The sequence below is a fragment of the Solea senegalensis genome, linkage group LG11 (assembly GCF_019176455.1).
Source record: "Solea senegalensis isolate Sse05_10M linkage group LG11, IFAPA_SoseM_1, whole genome shotgun sequence".
Taxonomy (NCBI): domain Eukaryota; kingdom Metazoa; phylum Chordata; class Actinopteri; order Pleuronectiformes; family Soleidae; genus Solea; species Solea senegalensis.
Window position 1 is genome coordinate 11107144 of NC_058031.1, and position 15398 is coordinate 11122541.

At 40.3% G+C, this 15398-nt stretch overlaps 1 protein-coding gene across 3 annotated transcripts; it reads right to left on the bottom strand.

Moving 5' to 3' along the window:
• Positions 1-236: 236 nt before the first annotated feature.
• On the bottom strand, positions 237-14486 carry trim101 (tripartite motif containing 101). 3 transcript variants are annotated; one of them, XM_044037960.1, is made up of 12 exons: positions 13775-14482; positions 12944-13153; positions 10026-10204; positions 9739-9913; positions 8882-8977; positions 8721-8798; positions 8306-8461; positions 8036-8058; positions 7718-7842; positions 6088-6530; positions 3252-3381; positions 237-1259 (listed from the first exon to the last, which is right to left on the bottom strand). In XM_044037960.1, the coding sequence occupies exons 1-11, from the start codon at positions 13796-13798 to the stop codon at positions 3295-3297; spliced, it is 1596 nt and encodes a 531-aa protein (XP_043893895.1). In that variant the 5' UTR covers positions 13799-14482; the 3' UTR covers positions 237-1259; positions 3252-3294. The 3 variants fall into 3 exon arrangements, with proteins under 3 accessions (XP_043893895.1, XP_043893894.1, XP_043893893.1); XM_044037959.1 differs by lacking the exons at positions 237-1259; positions 3252-3381 and adding an exon at positions 3404-5242 and having other exon boundaries at positions 13775-13872; positions 14310-14486; XM_044037958.1 differs by lacking the exons at positions 237-1259; positions 3252-3381 and adding an exon at positions 3404-5242 and having other exon boundaries at positions 13775-14486.
• Positions 14487-15398: the final 912 nt, after the last annotated feature.

Below are 15398 nucleotides of genomic sequence, written 5' to 3' on the forward strand. Positions count from 1 at the left end.
TCAAAAATGTTTAGTTTGAGTCATGGGCTTTTGTGAAAACATGGTGGTCCAAAATGGTGGCCTCCATGGAGCGAACACAGCTCCTGATATGAATATAAAAGGCTCATTCTGGGTTAATGAAAAACAATCATTCAAACAATCAAATTGTTTCATTTTAATTACGGTGTAAGTAACGATGTTTCTTCTGTGTTTTTTTCTACGTGGTTTTATTCTCAAATTAAACACAAACACTTCAGTGACTTCAGTCAAATTTATTTAATCTAATAATATATCAAATAAAATCACTGACTGTGCCCTGCATCACATAAAAAGTGCTTTATCTCTCTCTCACACACAGAGAGCTCCTGCAGTGTAAACAGATCTTTCAGTAAAAAGGGAAAAGAAAAGCATTTGCGGTAACAAAGCATGCCACAATGAAATAAATCTGTTGTCCAACATCACCACTTCAAACTGCTTCTCACGGTTTCAAAAAATCTCATTTCCGATGTGACTGACTGTGACTGTGGAACACATCAGCAATAAAAAGCTGTTTACCGACATTTAATCGCCTCTGATTGAAATAATTTCTTGTGTTTATTTCTAAATAGATAAAAGTTATTGTTTCTCACAGTCAATCACAACAAGATTGTTGATATTACTTAGCAAAATATTAAGATAATTATTATTCTTGATGTTAAAATGCTGCAGAAAATAACACATTCTGGTCAGCACAGAACCAACTGTACTCTATTGCTGCCTCTGTATGTACTAAAACTCATTATTTTTCTTTTACTAGTGCTAATATTGCACAAAACTTGCTGCTTCATTTTACTTTTTTATTTGCACTGTTTGCAATACTGTTGTTACAAGTTCTATACTATAAAAATTATTACGTCTTCTCCACTTTAGCATTTCTATTCTGCTAAAGAAACTGCTAAATTTTTCCATTTTGCCCACACAACACAGATGTGCTCATGTATTTTACACTGGACAAATAGATCAAACCTGTGATAATAAAAGTACAGAGACTCACAGAGAGATTTATCCAAGTATATGTTTTCAGTCTCAGAGCAACACTGGGCTCACTAAAAACTGAAATGCCTCTTCATGACGTCTGCAAAACTTCATCTCCCGGCTCGACTCTCTTTCCTCTACTTCTTGTTGAGGGGGTTTAACCAGGAGAAGCAGAATCTAGGTCGATGAGGAGCCTCATTGAGGTGGAAGGAGGATGAAGAAGAGGAGGAGGAAGAGAGGGGGGTGCACCTAGTCTCAGTCTCTGACTGAAGCAAAGAGACACAGCAGATAATGTTAAATGAATGTCCACAACTCACTCTCAACAGGGATAAATATATAGGTAAAGAGGTTAATTTTGATTGATAATTTTTTCTGATTGATATGAGAGTATAACTGTCTCTCAGGATTAGGGTTGAAGGGCCCTGGGCCACAGCATCTGTATGAAGTGGCTGCAGAAGCCTGTCAAAAGTGCAAAAAAAAAGACTAAAGGTTAATAGCGGAACAAAACGACCTAAAAAAAAACGACTACAAAGAAATGGAAATCAAACACAAGACACCGAATATAACAAAGTAAAGGGACAAAACAACTGTTGTGAAACAACCACAAAGTGACAGAAAACTACTAGACATGAGACAACAAGAAAAGAAAAAGAAACTCTCTCAGTTTGGGGGTCTCGCTTCTCTGACTGAACTGAAAATAATATTTTCCCACAAGAAATTGCTCAAAATATCATTCAGTCATTGTTTACCACTTTATCCTTCACGTGAGGGTCGCAGGGACCCAGGGACACAGGGACACAGAGACAAACAACCTCACATTCACACCTGAGTGTCCAGTTAACCTTTACATGTTTTTTGGACTGTGGGACCCATGCATACATGTTTAGATCATGCAAACTCCATGCAGAGAAGCCCTCGGTTGGACAGAGTTGCGAATCTGGGTCTTTTTTCTATAAAACAGTGCTAGCCACTACTCTGCCATGTGGCCCTCTCAGAAATTAAATTGGTTTACATTTCCAATATAGCTCTTCATATTATGCAACAATATGAGAAGATGCAGGTAAAAGCAGAATCACAGTGCATGTATTTACATAGTTTCCATGGAAATGCAGGCAGCGCTCATCATAAAGCTAGTGTAGTGTGGCAAAATCATTTTATACAATAAAATGAAGCCCTAGCGATCCTCATGTGGAGGATGAAGTGTAAGAAGACGGATGGATGAAAATAAAGCTGTTGAAATATAAAGACTTGACTGACTTTGGCCTTTGCCTGATTCTGAATTGTAATTACACAGTTTCATCACAAGGTGTCAGCAGAGACAAAACACACACAAAAAAACACTTTGGGCAGGTCTCCAGTCCATCACAGGGTCACACAGAGACAAACAACCATCCACTTTCATAATGAAATACAGCTGCATATTTAAAAATACAGTTTTTTGTCATTCCTGTTTTATGAGGGTCAGTATGGAGCCCCCAGAGTCCCAGAAAGTGGGCTCTTTTCTAATTTAGTAGTAGTAGTAGTCATATAGTATATACTATAGATATTACTATATACACACACACACACACACAGTAGTGGCAGTAGTCTAAGAGTAGTAGTTAAGATTTATTCATTCAATTAATTCATACATACATCATTCATTATCTTCCACTTATTCTGTTCAGCAGTGGCATGCACAGACATTTTGAAGGGCAGGGGCGAAAATTAAAAGGGCACCTCCTTTGATACATTTCAAAACTGTAAAAAGGAATGTAAACACTCACATCCACCAAAGGATTCTTATTGCCAGTGATGTTTCGAGCACAGCAGGCTCTTCCTCAGACTATTGACTATTAAATGCCCACAATTAATGCTTAATCAACTCACATGATACGTCACAAGTTAGTTATCAAAAATATAAAGGATATTTTGATTACATATTATTTTAAATACATACACACCTTCTTATACATTCATTTATATTTCATCTGAATTGATGTACTCATAGAGCTAATATGAGTTGATCAGCATGGATTGTGGGCATTTAAGATGACAACTTTCTATTTTTCACTATAGTCTGAGGAAGAAGCTGTTGTGCTTGAAACATCACTGATAAAATAGAGATGCTGCAAATTTGAAATTTCACCTGAAATGAGTAACATCGCACTGGCCAATAATGCCTGTGTTCATCCCTGTCTGCCTTTCTAGACGTTTGTCCTAAAAGAAAATCTTAGCCGTAAAGAGCACCCTCTGGTGGAGCAGGCATGCATGTGTACCTGAGCTGTGCAGCAGTGAGGATGGAGGTGTATCCTGCTGGTGTTAGGTGCAAATGAAGCAGCCGATGTAAGCCCACACCCTCTGCAGGATGACCAGGAAGGCCAACAGGTAGAAGAACAGAGTGACAGCCTGGAGAAGGGTGGAGGGATGGAAACAGAGAGAGGGAGGAGATGGTAAACATGGAGGAGAGGTGGCAGAGAGAAATTAGCGGAGATGATCATGAAGGAAAGGATGGTGATTGATGAAAAATTTTGAAGTGAAGGAAGAGATGGTGCTCCATGGTGAAGGACAAGGGATGGTCTGTCTGTCTAATGTGATGTTTATTTCTTCATCTAAATGATGAGTTTGTGGTTAGATATTTGTGCTGGATTCCTTCAGCTCCTGTGACATCTGTATGTCAGTTGGTTTCCTCATATAAAGACTTTGTTTCCTCTGCACAAAACACTAAAATTGGAAAGAAAGTCCAAAACATTGTGGTTGGGAACCACTGGCCTAACCCAGAAATTGTTTTATAAAGTATGATCAGCTGTTTCCTGAGCAGCTATAACATCTCACACTAACAATATAATAATGTGAGGGACGGTAATCAATCTGTTGCAGTGGTTGCATTTAGTCGTGTATTTTAATTCTCCCACAATGTTCTGAAGAATATTGTTAACTGGGTGAGATTCAGAAGAAGCTCCAGAGGCAGATCTTCATCGAAACTAAATACGTTGTTAAATTAGACACCTGGAAGACAGAAGGGGTGGCAGCCAAGGTGCGAGAAGCGACATGGACAGAAAACAACCAAGTTTGTGGATGTGTGGACACATCAACAGATGGGTGAATAGTGCAAGAGCCTGGTCGGTGATTGCAGCAACGACGATGATGGTGATGATGATGATAGAATCGGATGCGTGGCACTGACCTGGAGGAAAACGTGGGTGGTTATTTTCTCTTTGCTCTCAGCAACACGCGCTTCCATTCTGGCTTTAAAGTCTCCAGTTTCTTTGTTGTTTTCCTCGTCCTCATGTTCATTTTCTGCAAACACTGAACTACTGAGCTCAAACTCTGCACCTGAGTTTTCTATCGTGTTATTCTTACTCTCCCCACTGTGATGCACTCCTTCGCCGAGGGTTTCGTTTTTCACTTTAGAGCTCTCCTCTGTCTTAGCAGCAATGTCCCATTCTAACTCAGAGAAATCCTTCCTCGGCACCTCACGTCCTTCTTCAAATACTTTCACTTCATCTCCCAACCCATTTTCTTTCAGCTCCGAAGCGACGTTAAGACCTAAACTGTCTTCTTCAAGCTCCGCTTTCTCTTCTGGATGCTCTACACTTGTACCTTTGAGCTCTAATTTGCCCTTATCAATATCTAAACTAGTCTCCTCTGGCAGTATGGACAATGTTTTGTCCTTATTACCAGAAGAAACGTCTAAACTACCATCTCCAAGACCAAAACTACCTTCCACAGTGCCAGAGTGGCACATCTGGTTCTGCATGTCTCCCGTTTCAATTGCATGCCCATCTCCTGCTGTTTGCTGCACTTGGGGAACAGATATAAATGCCCCGTTGTCAGGAATCTCATAGGGTTGAGGCTGGGATTCACAAAGAAGACGCAGATTTGGGGATTGGTTCTCTGTGTGGTGCAGAGCTTCAGGGAGAGGAAAACATATTGGCTGGGTGTGAGGTTGAGTGGAGAGTGGGAGGTGGTTAGGATAAGACAAGTCCTGGTCCCGCATCTGAGTCTGGGATTCAGACAGGGGCTGGACATTCTGACCCAGTGGTGGTTGGACCTGGAGGTCAAACACTGCCTCATGCGCCACAGTCTGGGTCCTGACCTCCAGTTTTACCTCGGCCACTGCCCCGCGTTTGTACCAGCTGGGGTAAAACATGGGAGCTGTTCCTTCCTTCAGCTGGATTTGTCCTTCTTCATCCACATCAAGCTTCTCTTCTGTCTGTCCCTGTGCCGTCCAATCAATCACTCCACTTTCTGCCCCTCCCCCCACGCACTGATACATGAAGGAAGACAGATAAAGGAGCATTTAGAGCTTTTTTGTTTTTACCTTGTTTCAGCCCATTAACTATTACTCACAATTTTCCCAATCCAAACTGATTGAGTTTTATTCTTTTGTTGGATTTTTATTTAAGTCAACTTATAAAGACATTCCTCCTTGGGCCTTGGGAACGTTTGCAGTGAGGAAAACTGGCAAAGTCGCATTTTACGAGGAGGCACATTTATTGAATGACTTTTATTTATTTCAATTTATAGTATTCTTATTCCGTGTCTTTGCCCATGTCTAGATTCTCTCTGTGAAATCACTCACAGAACCTCATTATCTTATTCTGTTCTGATGTGATAACTGCACAGATAGATGGTAGTTAATGGGCTGGGTGATCCTTTAAACATCTTGCTTGAGAAAAAGAAAAGAGCAATCTCTGAGAATCTGAAGGACAGACAGCTGAAGAGGAAGTCGTTTTTAAACATGTAACAGTTAATGCATCAGATGAAATAAATGAATTTTCATGTTAAAAAAACACAAAACGCATAATATGATTAAAGAAAATGAAGGTGGGAAATATTTTGCAGTCTTTATACTGTAAACTGCATTCAGAAAGTACAGTATACCCCTTCCCATTTTTCACATCTTTGCATATTATAACCTTTTTTGTTCATCACCAGTCAACATCCTCTAATAATTTTTCTTTTAACTGTAACTCTAACCCATTCAAACTCATTTCTCTTCTTCATTATTGAGATTTTCTTCTTGCGGTGGCTGATATGAACAGTGAGGAAGGTAAATAAATACTTCAGATGATAATTTTCTGCAGAGCAGGTGTGTGTTGTGTACTCTACCTGTTGGGTGCTCATTCCCTCCTGCTGTTCACAAATGTTTGCCTCTTTGACAGGGTACGGAACGTCACATCCATCTGCCAAATCGTTTCTCTCCTGCTCCCCCTCCTCCTCGTCCTCCTCCTCCTCCTCATCCTCGTCCTCGTCATCCTCCGCAATCTGATCTGATTCTTCATCGTTCACGTCTGTTCCTTCAGTCTCTGGCTGCAGACCTGCCCCTGCAGGGTCCACAGAGTCTCTGAGGAGTTGTGGAGCAGGTGGACTCGGGGCTGGAGGTGGTTCCTCCGGTGGTGATACCACTGCTGGGATTGTCTCTGTAACAGGTTCTGCTTCAGATCCCAGGTTGTGCGTGGAGCTTTCCTGGTGGCGCTCTGGTTCAGTGTTGTGGGCAGAGGGTTCTGGCTCTAATTCCACTGGTTCTGGTTCTTCAGAAACCTCCTCCACAACTGAAGAGAGACAACAAAATCTGCATGCTTTTTTTTTTCTGCAAATGATGTTTAAAGGTGCAGTGTGTACCGTTTGATTAAATACAAACAGATATCTGTTACATTCAAACCATTGTCAAGTGAGTTCACACAATGCTGAGTAAGCAAATCAGCTCCATGTGACTTTCTTACTTATCTTGTTTTCTTGTTGTCTGGTGACAGATTTTCATGTTACATCTGAGCAGACAAAAGTGGCTTTCTCATGCCTGGTTAATCCCACATTTAAACATATCTAAAAAGATTAAATTAAAAATCTGTGTTAAATGGGACCAACAGTTGTTTTCAATATTATGTGGGAAATAATGAAAGTTGCAGCCTTGCAGCAAATGTGGTAATGGCCAACCACAGATCAATTAAATTGTACTTATATGGCAAAAAATAATCACTACATAAATAATCTCTTTACTAAGACCTTACAATATTACAGACCTATTAGTCCTCACCAGCATTTTGTATCAGTACTGGAACAATGAATCTCAGACCCAGATGAGAGCGTAAACATTAAATGAGTCACAAATCAGAAACAGAAAACACTCAACGAATAATCGATGGAAACAAAATGAGATCTGAGGTAAATTATTAGCCTCACTGCATGAAGATCACTGGTTCAGAGCCCGGTTCAACCGAGGGCCTTTCTGGCTTCTCTATGTGTACTCGGGCTTCCTCACACAGTCCAAAAACCTGCAGACTGGTCCAGGTTGTATTTTGCCTTTCCACCTACAGTATGTAAATTATTATGTTCAGACTGTGATACAGCTAAAAAAAGTATGAGATTATGTGAGAGGTCATTGGTGCGGATTAGTAAATTGTAATATTTTGATTATTTCTTTGTGTATTTGAGTGGAGATGAACTTCCCTCACTGGCTCTTCCCTCCTGCAGTGATCACCTATTTATGGGTCTGACTCATTCCAGAGCTGAAATAAAAACTCAAGAGATAAGATTACCTGGTGAGTATTTCATCTGCACTCCTGCTCCTGGCAGTTAACGGTTCAGTCGTTGTGAACACACCAAGCATTTAATTCATGAAACTTTCTTTCTCCTTTTTTGTTTTACAAGTAGGTTTTATTGTCATTGATATTAATGCAGATTCATTTGAAACTAAATAAACTTCCTCAGTGATTTCCCACTGTGCGTCTCCTTTTCTTACCTTTAGGAAAGTCAATGCTCTTCAGAGCTCTCTTCTGTCTCCTGAAATTAAATACGTAGGGACCCAGATTCTCATAACCTGGATTCAGCTTCTCAGTCGGGCAGGAGCTGGTCGCAGCAGTCACTCTGAGGCCAAAGCACAGACAGTAATGATGAACATGAGGAAAAGGAGGAAAATAAGAGAGATGGCAGCGATGATGAGGAAGTAAATGCCAATAGTTTCATTTTTATAAATAATTTTTGCTTTGGGGTCTACAAAAATGTCTTGTGCATGAAGAATTAATTACAAAATTAAAAAAGAAAAATAGAAAACACTCACTTTTTGATGAGCTCTCCAGAATTCTGAAAGGAGGAGGAAGGACAAAGGGAAAAGAAAGGAGAGACAAATTCAGAAACTCTATATTACTTGCACACACACACACCAACAAAGAAATATGGAAGCTGGAGCCAACAAAATACAATTGATTGGATACTTCACTGGACATGATGCAACTTCTCTAACGCATTAACAGATATAAATGTGCTTGTTTCATATTTTATATTTAAAATAAATGCATTGCAACGTCCACAAACAGAAACATGTCCCCACCTGGACAAAATCAGCCATGTCCAACTCCTCCATGCTGCTTACTGCTTTCTCCATCAGTTTGGCATTGGTCTCCACACTGTCTCCATAGCAACGCATCAAGGCCTGAGTGTGACCTGTCTTCTCCTCCTGCTCAGCGGTGATCTGCTGTGCCATCACCTTCAAGGCGATGATGCAAAAACTAGTAAGATTACCGCTTGTACTTTATAATGCAGAATTTATACTAACAGATGGATGGATGGATGAATTATTATTTTATTTTTATTATTTATATTTACTTGTTTGGTTCTCAAAATGTCAGAAATCTGTGAAAAATGTCAACGTTAATGCTGTCACTACTGCTGCTGCAATGTACTTACTGTATGTCTGATCAGCTGGTAAATAAGAAGTTTAGTGGCAGAGAAGAACCAAACCTCACCTTGTGTCTCTCTCCCAGGATAGACATCATGTGGTTGAACTCATCACACACACTCTGTTTCTGAGACTTGGAGTTCTCCTGGTGAGGACAGTGGAGGACAATGAAGAGCATTAGCACAGACACCACTCAGTAAACAAGTACTCTCTCTCTCTCACACACACCTCTATTTTTCTGATGGTCTCCTCCAGCTCGTTGATCGAAGTTTGGATTTTATCGTTGTTTGCCGCCACAGAACTAACTTCTTTGTTCAATGCATCCTGAGAAACAAAAACAAAAACAAATGAACTTCTATCTAATCTAACTGCTTCAATGAACGTAGGGTTTTACAGAGCCATAGAGGTCCAAACATCATGTGACATCACGTTTATTTGCACCGCCATGTTGGCAGGAAAATGTTACCAGTGCCAGTTTCAACCTGTCACAGTTCACTGCACACTTTAAATCTACAGAGATGGACAATATTACAGACCTGTGGTATTCAAATGTCGACTTTCCAACTTTCTGATTCAATTTCCCTCATCCTACTCTGCAGAAAGCTTTGAAGCTGCAATAACAGCATATAAAAGAAACAAGATATTGAAGTTAGTTGTTATATTGAATCACTGGATTCTATTCCTGATGTGAAAAAAAATCACTTCACAAGCAGAATCTATAGCCTTTGGATTTCCATCTCTCATATCTTCTATACCCACTTCGAGTGTGTTTCATGGCAGTGATCCAACTCTGCTGTCTCTTAAGATATCTGGCTCTCCCGTTTGTTTTTGCATCCTGGTGCACAACAGATATGCACCATCTTTAATAACATACTGCCTAGTATATATGCTGACAGTTATATATAGTATATTTATGGATTCAAACAGCTTGATTCCGAGTTTTGCATGATGGGATTGGGTTACTGGAGCTCTGTTTAATGTGCATTCCATCAATTAGGGTTAGGGTTAGTACACAACAGGAAAATGAATGTGCCAATACAAAGATGTGACTTCTAAATGTGTGTATAGGTATGAACAAAAAATACCTTCTGCTGCTGGTAGATGTCTGTCAGTGGAGCCACCTGACAGGACTGATGAGCCCCGAACACTTTACAGAGAGAACAGGTGGGAACCTGACAGGTGATACAGTAGATGTTCACCTTCTCGCCTTCATGGTCTGAACACGTCAGATGAGCAGGAGGTGGAGGAAGAGGGAGGGGGCTGGAGGGAGGAGGAGGAAGAAATGGACGAAGCAACTAAAACACCTGCACCACAAACTGCAGAACTCCAAAATCACTCAGTATTACGTGAGTACAGTTGTGTCTCATTTCACCTCGCATTGTTAATGCTGCTGACTTCCTGTTTGTAGATGTCAATGATGTTCTCCACCAGCAGGTTTCGCTGAAGGCCGTAGACGCCGTGGCGATCCAGCACCACTTCATGTCTGCAGGACGGACATCGGAAACGACCACTGCTCACCATCATGGTGGTCCGAGCCTGGAATAGTGAGGGCTGGGCCAAAGCAACAACAACAAGAACATGTTAGAAACTGTTAGATAACATTGATAGTTGAAGCTGAACATCAACTGAGTGTGTCTGCCTCTGTCTTTCAACACCCTTCATAACATCGTTTTATCCTTGTCCATTGTGAAGCGTTTAAACTGAAAACCTGTACTTTTATTTGTCTGTATTTGGGTAAAGTAACGTCATCACACACATGCCACCATTTTATTCCAGCTTAAGTTCTTAAATGAATGCCTGTGAGTTAAGTGTGGCGCTAAGGTAGCACGCTTGTCTTAGATTAGTTTAGCTTAGCTTCGTATACAGATGGATGCAGCCTGGCACGTTTAACGTTCACAAACTAACATGTACATTCCTTTTTGTTCAATTCTAACGCATGTAATAATTAAAGTAATGATTTCTGGCTTTAAGTGAAGTAAGATAGTGGAATTGTTCTGCTAGCCTTTAAGCTAAACCTCCTCACTGTGCCTCCATATTTAATTCTGCCATCAAATGACCATATTTATACCATGACCTTGGGCCTCAAAATGTTTTTAAAGCTCAGAGTTTATGAGTGGCATCAATTCTCTTCTTGAATGAATGTGACTTTTTCCCAAAATGCTATGATACTGGGTTAAAAAACAACCACAACAGCAAAAAAACAAAAGTACAGAGGGGGAAAACGATTAGAGAATTGAGAGCAGAGAGACATATACACAAGTGAAGAAAGGAACTAATGAGCTGATGAGACATGTGGAGGGTTAAAGGGGGAAAACATCCCAAAATAGTGGCTTTAATAAGCCTCAGCTGCTGCTGGGCCTGACTGAGGGATCCCAGCTGGGAAGACACAGACAAACACTGAGGACTCAGAGAGACCTGTTTTAGAGTGTGTTCTGGTTCAGCTTTAGACTTTTTTTAATCAGTTATAAACTTCCAATTCAAAAGTGGCTCCTGCTATTTAAAACAACAACAACATGATCTAGTTTCCTCAAAAAAGGCCTAATGAATAATTGTTACCAGCTGCAGGGTGGATGGATGGATAGATAGATGGACATTTTATTAGTTCTATGAGTTCTACACATGATCAGTGTGGTTGTAATGAGGTGTATTACACGGTCAATGAAAACAGGTTTCAACATCACTGGCACATGATTGGCATTAAACATGAGGCAGCATCAAGTCATGCTGTTGCCGTGGTTTTACAAGCAAACACGTGGAGATTCTGGGAAGTTACTCAGCCCAGCCAAAGAAATGTTTTGATCAAAAATGCAACTCACTAAACAACAAAATAATATGATTTAATATGATTTAAAATAATATGTCAGCTTTTGAGTCTGTGTCTATGGGACACCTGAAGGAGTCCTGTAATGTCTGTCATGGATGTGACTTGCTCCACCTTCCCCACATTTCAAAACAAGCACAAACACTTGACATAAAATGAAATGAAAAAGATTAAAACAGCTCCTGTGGCTGCTGGGGGAGTGTGTTATGCTTAGCAGAGATATAGCGCAGGGTCACAGTGCGTGATCAGCTCAGAACTAAATATTTTTATTGCACCTTATTTACTGCAGACAAGTATGTGTGAGTGTGTTTCACAGTGCTGTTCTCTGAACGCCAAAGGTCAAGAGCGGAACACGAGCAGCATGGAGTCTATTAGGTTTCCATATCACATACCACACACATGTAAAAGCACATATGAAGAAACGTATATCCACACACTTGTTCTCTGTTCCGTGTGGAAAGGCCTGTGTTGTCGTCAGTCTCTGCAGATGAATGCTGTGAAATATTATCGGAGATTGTGTTGCGACGTTCTCTAGATTCATACGTGAAAACCTGATTAACACGCATGGTATTTACAGGTTGGGAAATCCAGTGCCAGCACAGAGGTCCACCCACCCATCCATCATCTACTGCTTTATCCTCCACCTGAGGGTTGCTGGGTTGCTGGTGCCAATCCCAGATGACACTCTGGACAGGTCGCCAGTCCATCACATGGAGACAAACAATCATTTACTGTCACACTCACCCCTACGGTCAATTTAGAGTGTCCAATCAATCTCTGCAGTGTTTTTTTTTCTCTGGTAAAATGTACTTAAGTAACAAAGGTTAAAGTATGCATCATACAGAATGTCTCTCTTATTTAAGGTATTCTGGAAGGTTTGCAATAAATGTGTCTGCAAAATTTTAATGTTAGTTGAAGCAGAGCAATTTAAATCAGTTAAGTTTCTCATTTATTGCAAACAAACATTGCAATATTACGTTAAGAAAAATCCCCTTACTCTAACCTTAACACACTAACCCTTTTATCCCAACTTAAATATAACTCTAAATAAATTATTCGTGCCAGGAACAAATGTGTCCCCCCAACTATACAAAGATACTCACACAGTCTGAACAATGGCAGTAAATATAGGTCAGTGGATTTTCATGTCAGTGATCGAACCAGTTAAACATCCACACATCCCATTTTAGACACTGATAATCCAGCAGACACGCACACACACACACACACACACACACACACACACACACACACACACACCGTTTGGTTTCCATGTCTTCAGTGGACGTTACTTTGAGTTACATTCATTTCCTGGAGACTTACTCTAACCATAATCATAACTACAGGCCTAACCTAAGGTTCCTCTTTATCAGGACCAGATTTTGGTCACCATGAGGACTACTGATCCTGACAAGATCAATTTTTATGCCAGAAAAGGTCGTAAAACACACACACACACACACACACACCTGGTAGAGCTCATTGGCACACTTCCTGCACAGATTGTGTTGACAGGGAAGGATGACCACAGGCTTGTTGAACAGCTCCAGGCAGATTGGACAAATCAGCTGTTTCTCCAGCGTCGCCAGCGCCGCCTCTCGATCAGCTCCCCCACTGTCCTGAAGGTAGCTCAGGTCTGAGGGCAGGGACATGGCTGCTCCACCAAACTTCACCTCCTCCTGTTGACACCACAAGCCAATGACAGGCAGAACCATATTGTTTTCACAATGTTGTAAACCCACTTCACCATTTTTCCTCTTAAGTAGCTTTAAAAGTAGAGTTATTTGAGTGATGCATGTTTTCAAAGCTACACCACTGTCTCAAATGAAAAATAGATATATTAAAATGATCTAAATATGTCTTACTAACATTAATACATTCTTTATTAATTCTGCAGGGGTTTGCGGTGGGTCAGTTTTGGGAAAAACATCCCAGTCACAACACACTAACAGCATCTCAATTACAGCTACACACATACTCAAAAACATTTATCCTACATTAAAAGAGTTATTTGAAGCCCAGGGCTGCCTGGAAATTGTAAAATCTAAACTCATGTTTACTGAAAATTTCAAAAAAAAAGACAAATCACAGCAGACTGTCATATGATAAAACATCAAAGTACACAACTAAAATGGTTAAAAAAAAAAAAAGGAAAAAGAGATTAAAAAATAAGACCAGACACAATTAAAGATAATAAGAAAATAAACTAAAAAATAATGAAAGAAAGAATAAAAATTTAAAGAATTAAAAGAATATAGAAGAAATACATTTAAATACAGTTAAAAAAACCAACAATTTACCTGAGTACTTAATTTCCTCTCCATCTGCTTTTAGTCTGTTGTCACTTCTTCCATCCAATATTTGTCTTGTTTGGAAATCCAGGCTCAGAATTCTGCAGCTGTGAGCAAATCAACAACAACAACAACAAAAGTGTGGGTGAAGTTCATGAAATCTCTTTCAGTCTGTCAGTACTTGTGCTCCCTCACAGGTGAACTTCACAGAGTTGCAGTTTTATTTGTATTTCCAGAGTGTTGAGCAAGTGTCGGGTATGTTTTGCATGACACTGTACAGAGCACAGAGAGTGACACTGCAGTGTGAAGTGTCAGCGCTGGAAATACCCGACTCTACATCAGCTGTCAGCAGTAAGCAAAGCTCCAGTGAGAGCCACTTGTTGCCCTGCAGAGGTTTTTAATATCCAGCATCTTAGGAGGAAAAATGACAGATAAAACATCCCAATGTTGAGGGTCAAACACGAGGTCAGTCCACTGAAGAAATACAGCGTCAAAGGAGAAATGAAGGAGTCTTCAGCTCTTGTGACACTGAACGCAGACTCACTTAAGGGACATGGAGGCACAGTCTATCCTTCCTCCTCACTCTCTTTGTCTTCCTCCCTCCATTCCTGTAGCAATCACTCCATCCCTCTTTTTTCCTCCACACACAAGCACTGAATTTGGTTTGTTTGTTTGTAGCCTCTTCACCGTCCACAGCAGTGGGAGAGAAAGAAAGTGGACACACGGAGGAGGAGGACATGGGGGTGGTCAATTTTCAGTGCCTCTGAAATGATCCCAACACAGAGAGAGAGAGGTGGAGAGTGTGTGTGAGAGAGGGAGATTTGCACAACTATTCGTCTTAGGACACTCCTTTGACATCCAGTCATTCAGGCAGCTTCAACAAAATGTTATCCCTAACTCTAAACTCTTCAAATCTAGTGGACTAATGGTCCTGACAAGGTCAGTGTTTATGTCAGAAAGGGTCCTTAAGAGAAGACAAATACAAGAATACACACACACACACGCCATATCAGGCAGAGGCTGGTATGCGGTCAGATTAAGACCACACTGAGCTGGGCTCCTTCTAATGTTACACACACACACATACACACACTCAGAGCTTCACAGTATAAACCACTCTGTCTGACTGTGCTGACCACCACTGAGCATTTATAAATACTCTATTTCAGGATTCCCCAAACATTTTATGTGGGGTCCCATTTTTTGAAAAAATGGCAAATGATCATGTAATGATCTATTTGCAGTCATGTCTGTAACATCATTTTGATATGTTTGGTAAATTAATTAAAACGGTCAAGACTCTTATTACAGAATATAATATTATTGCTTGCCATATATGTGTGCATATAAGCTCATTTATATATATATACATATATATATTTTTTTTTTATTATTTTATTTAACCAGGTAAGAGAAAGTCCTGTTGAGATTAAAATCTCTTTTCAAGAGAGTCCAGCATGGCCAGGCCTGCAGCATCAGTATACTTAAAAGTTGCATCATAAAAACAGACAATGCAGAAATCAACACAAACAAACAGGTCACCAATTAAAACGCAATTAGAGCAGCTACATCCACGTCCATTTTAAAATTGGTGATCAGTTCAAACATTTTCATGTCCCTTTGAAATCATTCC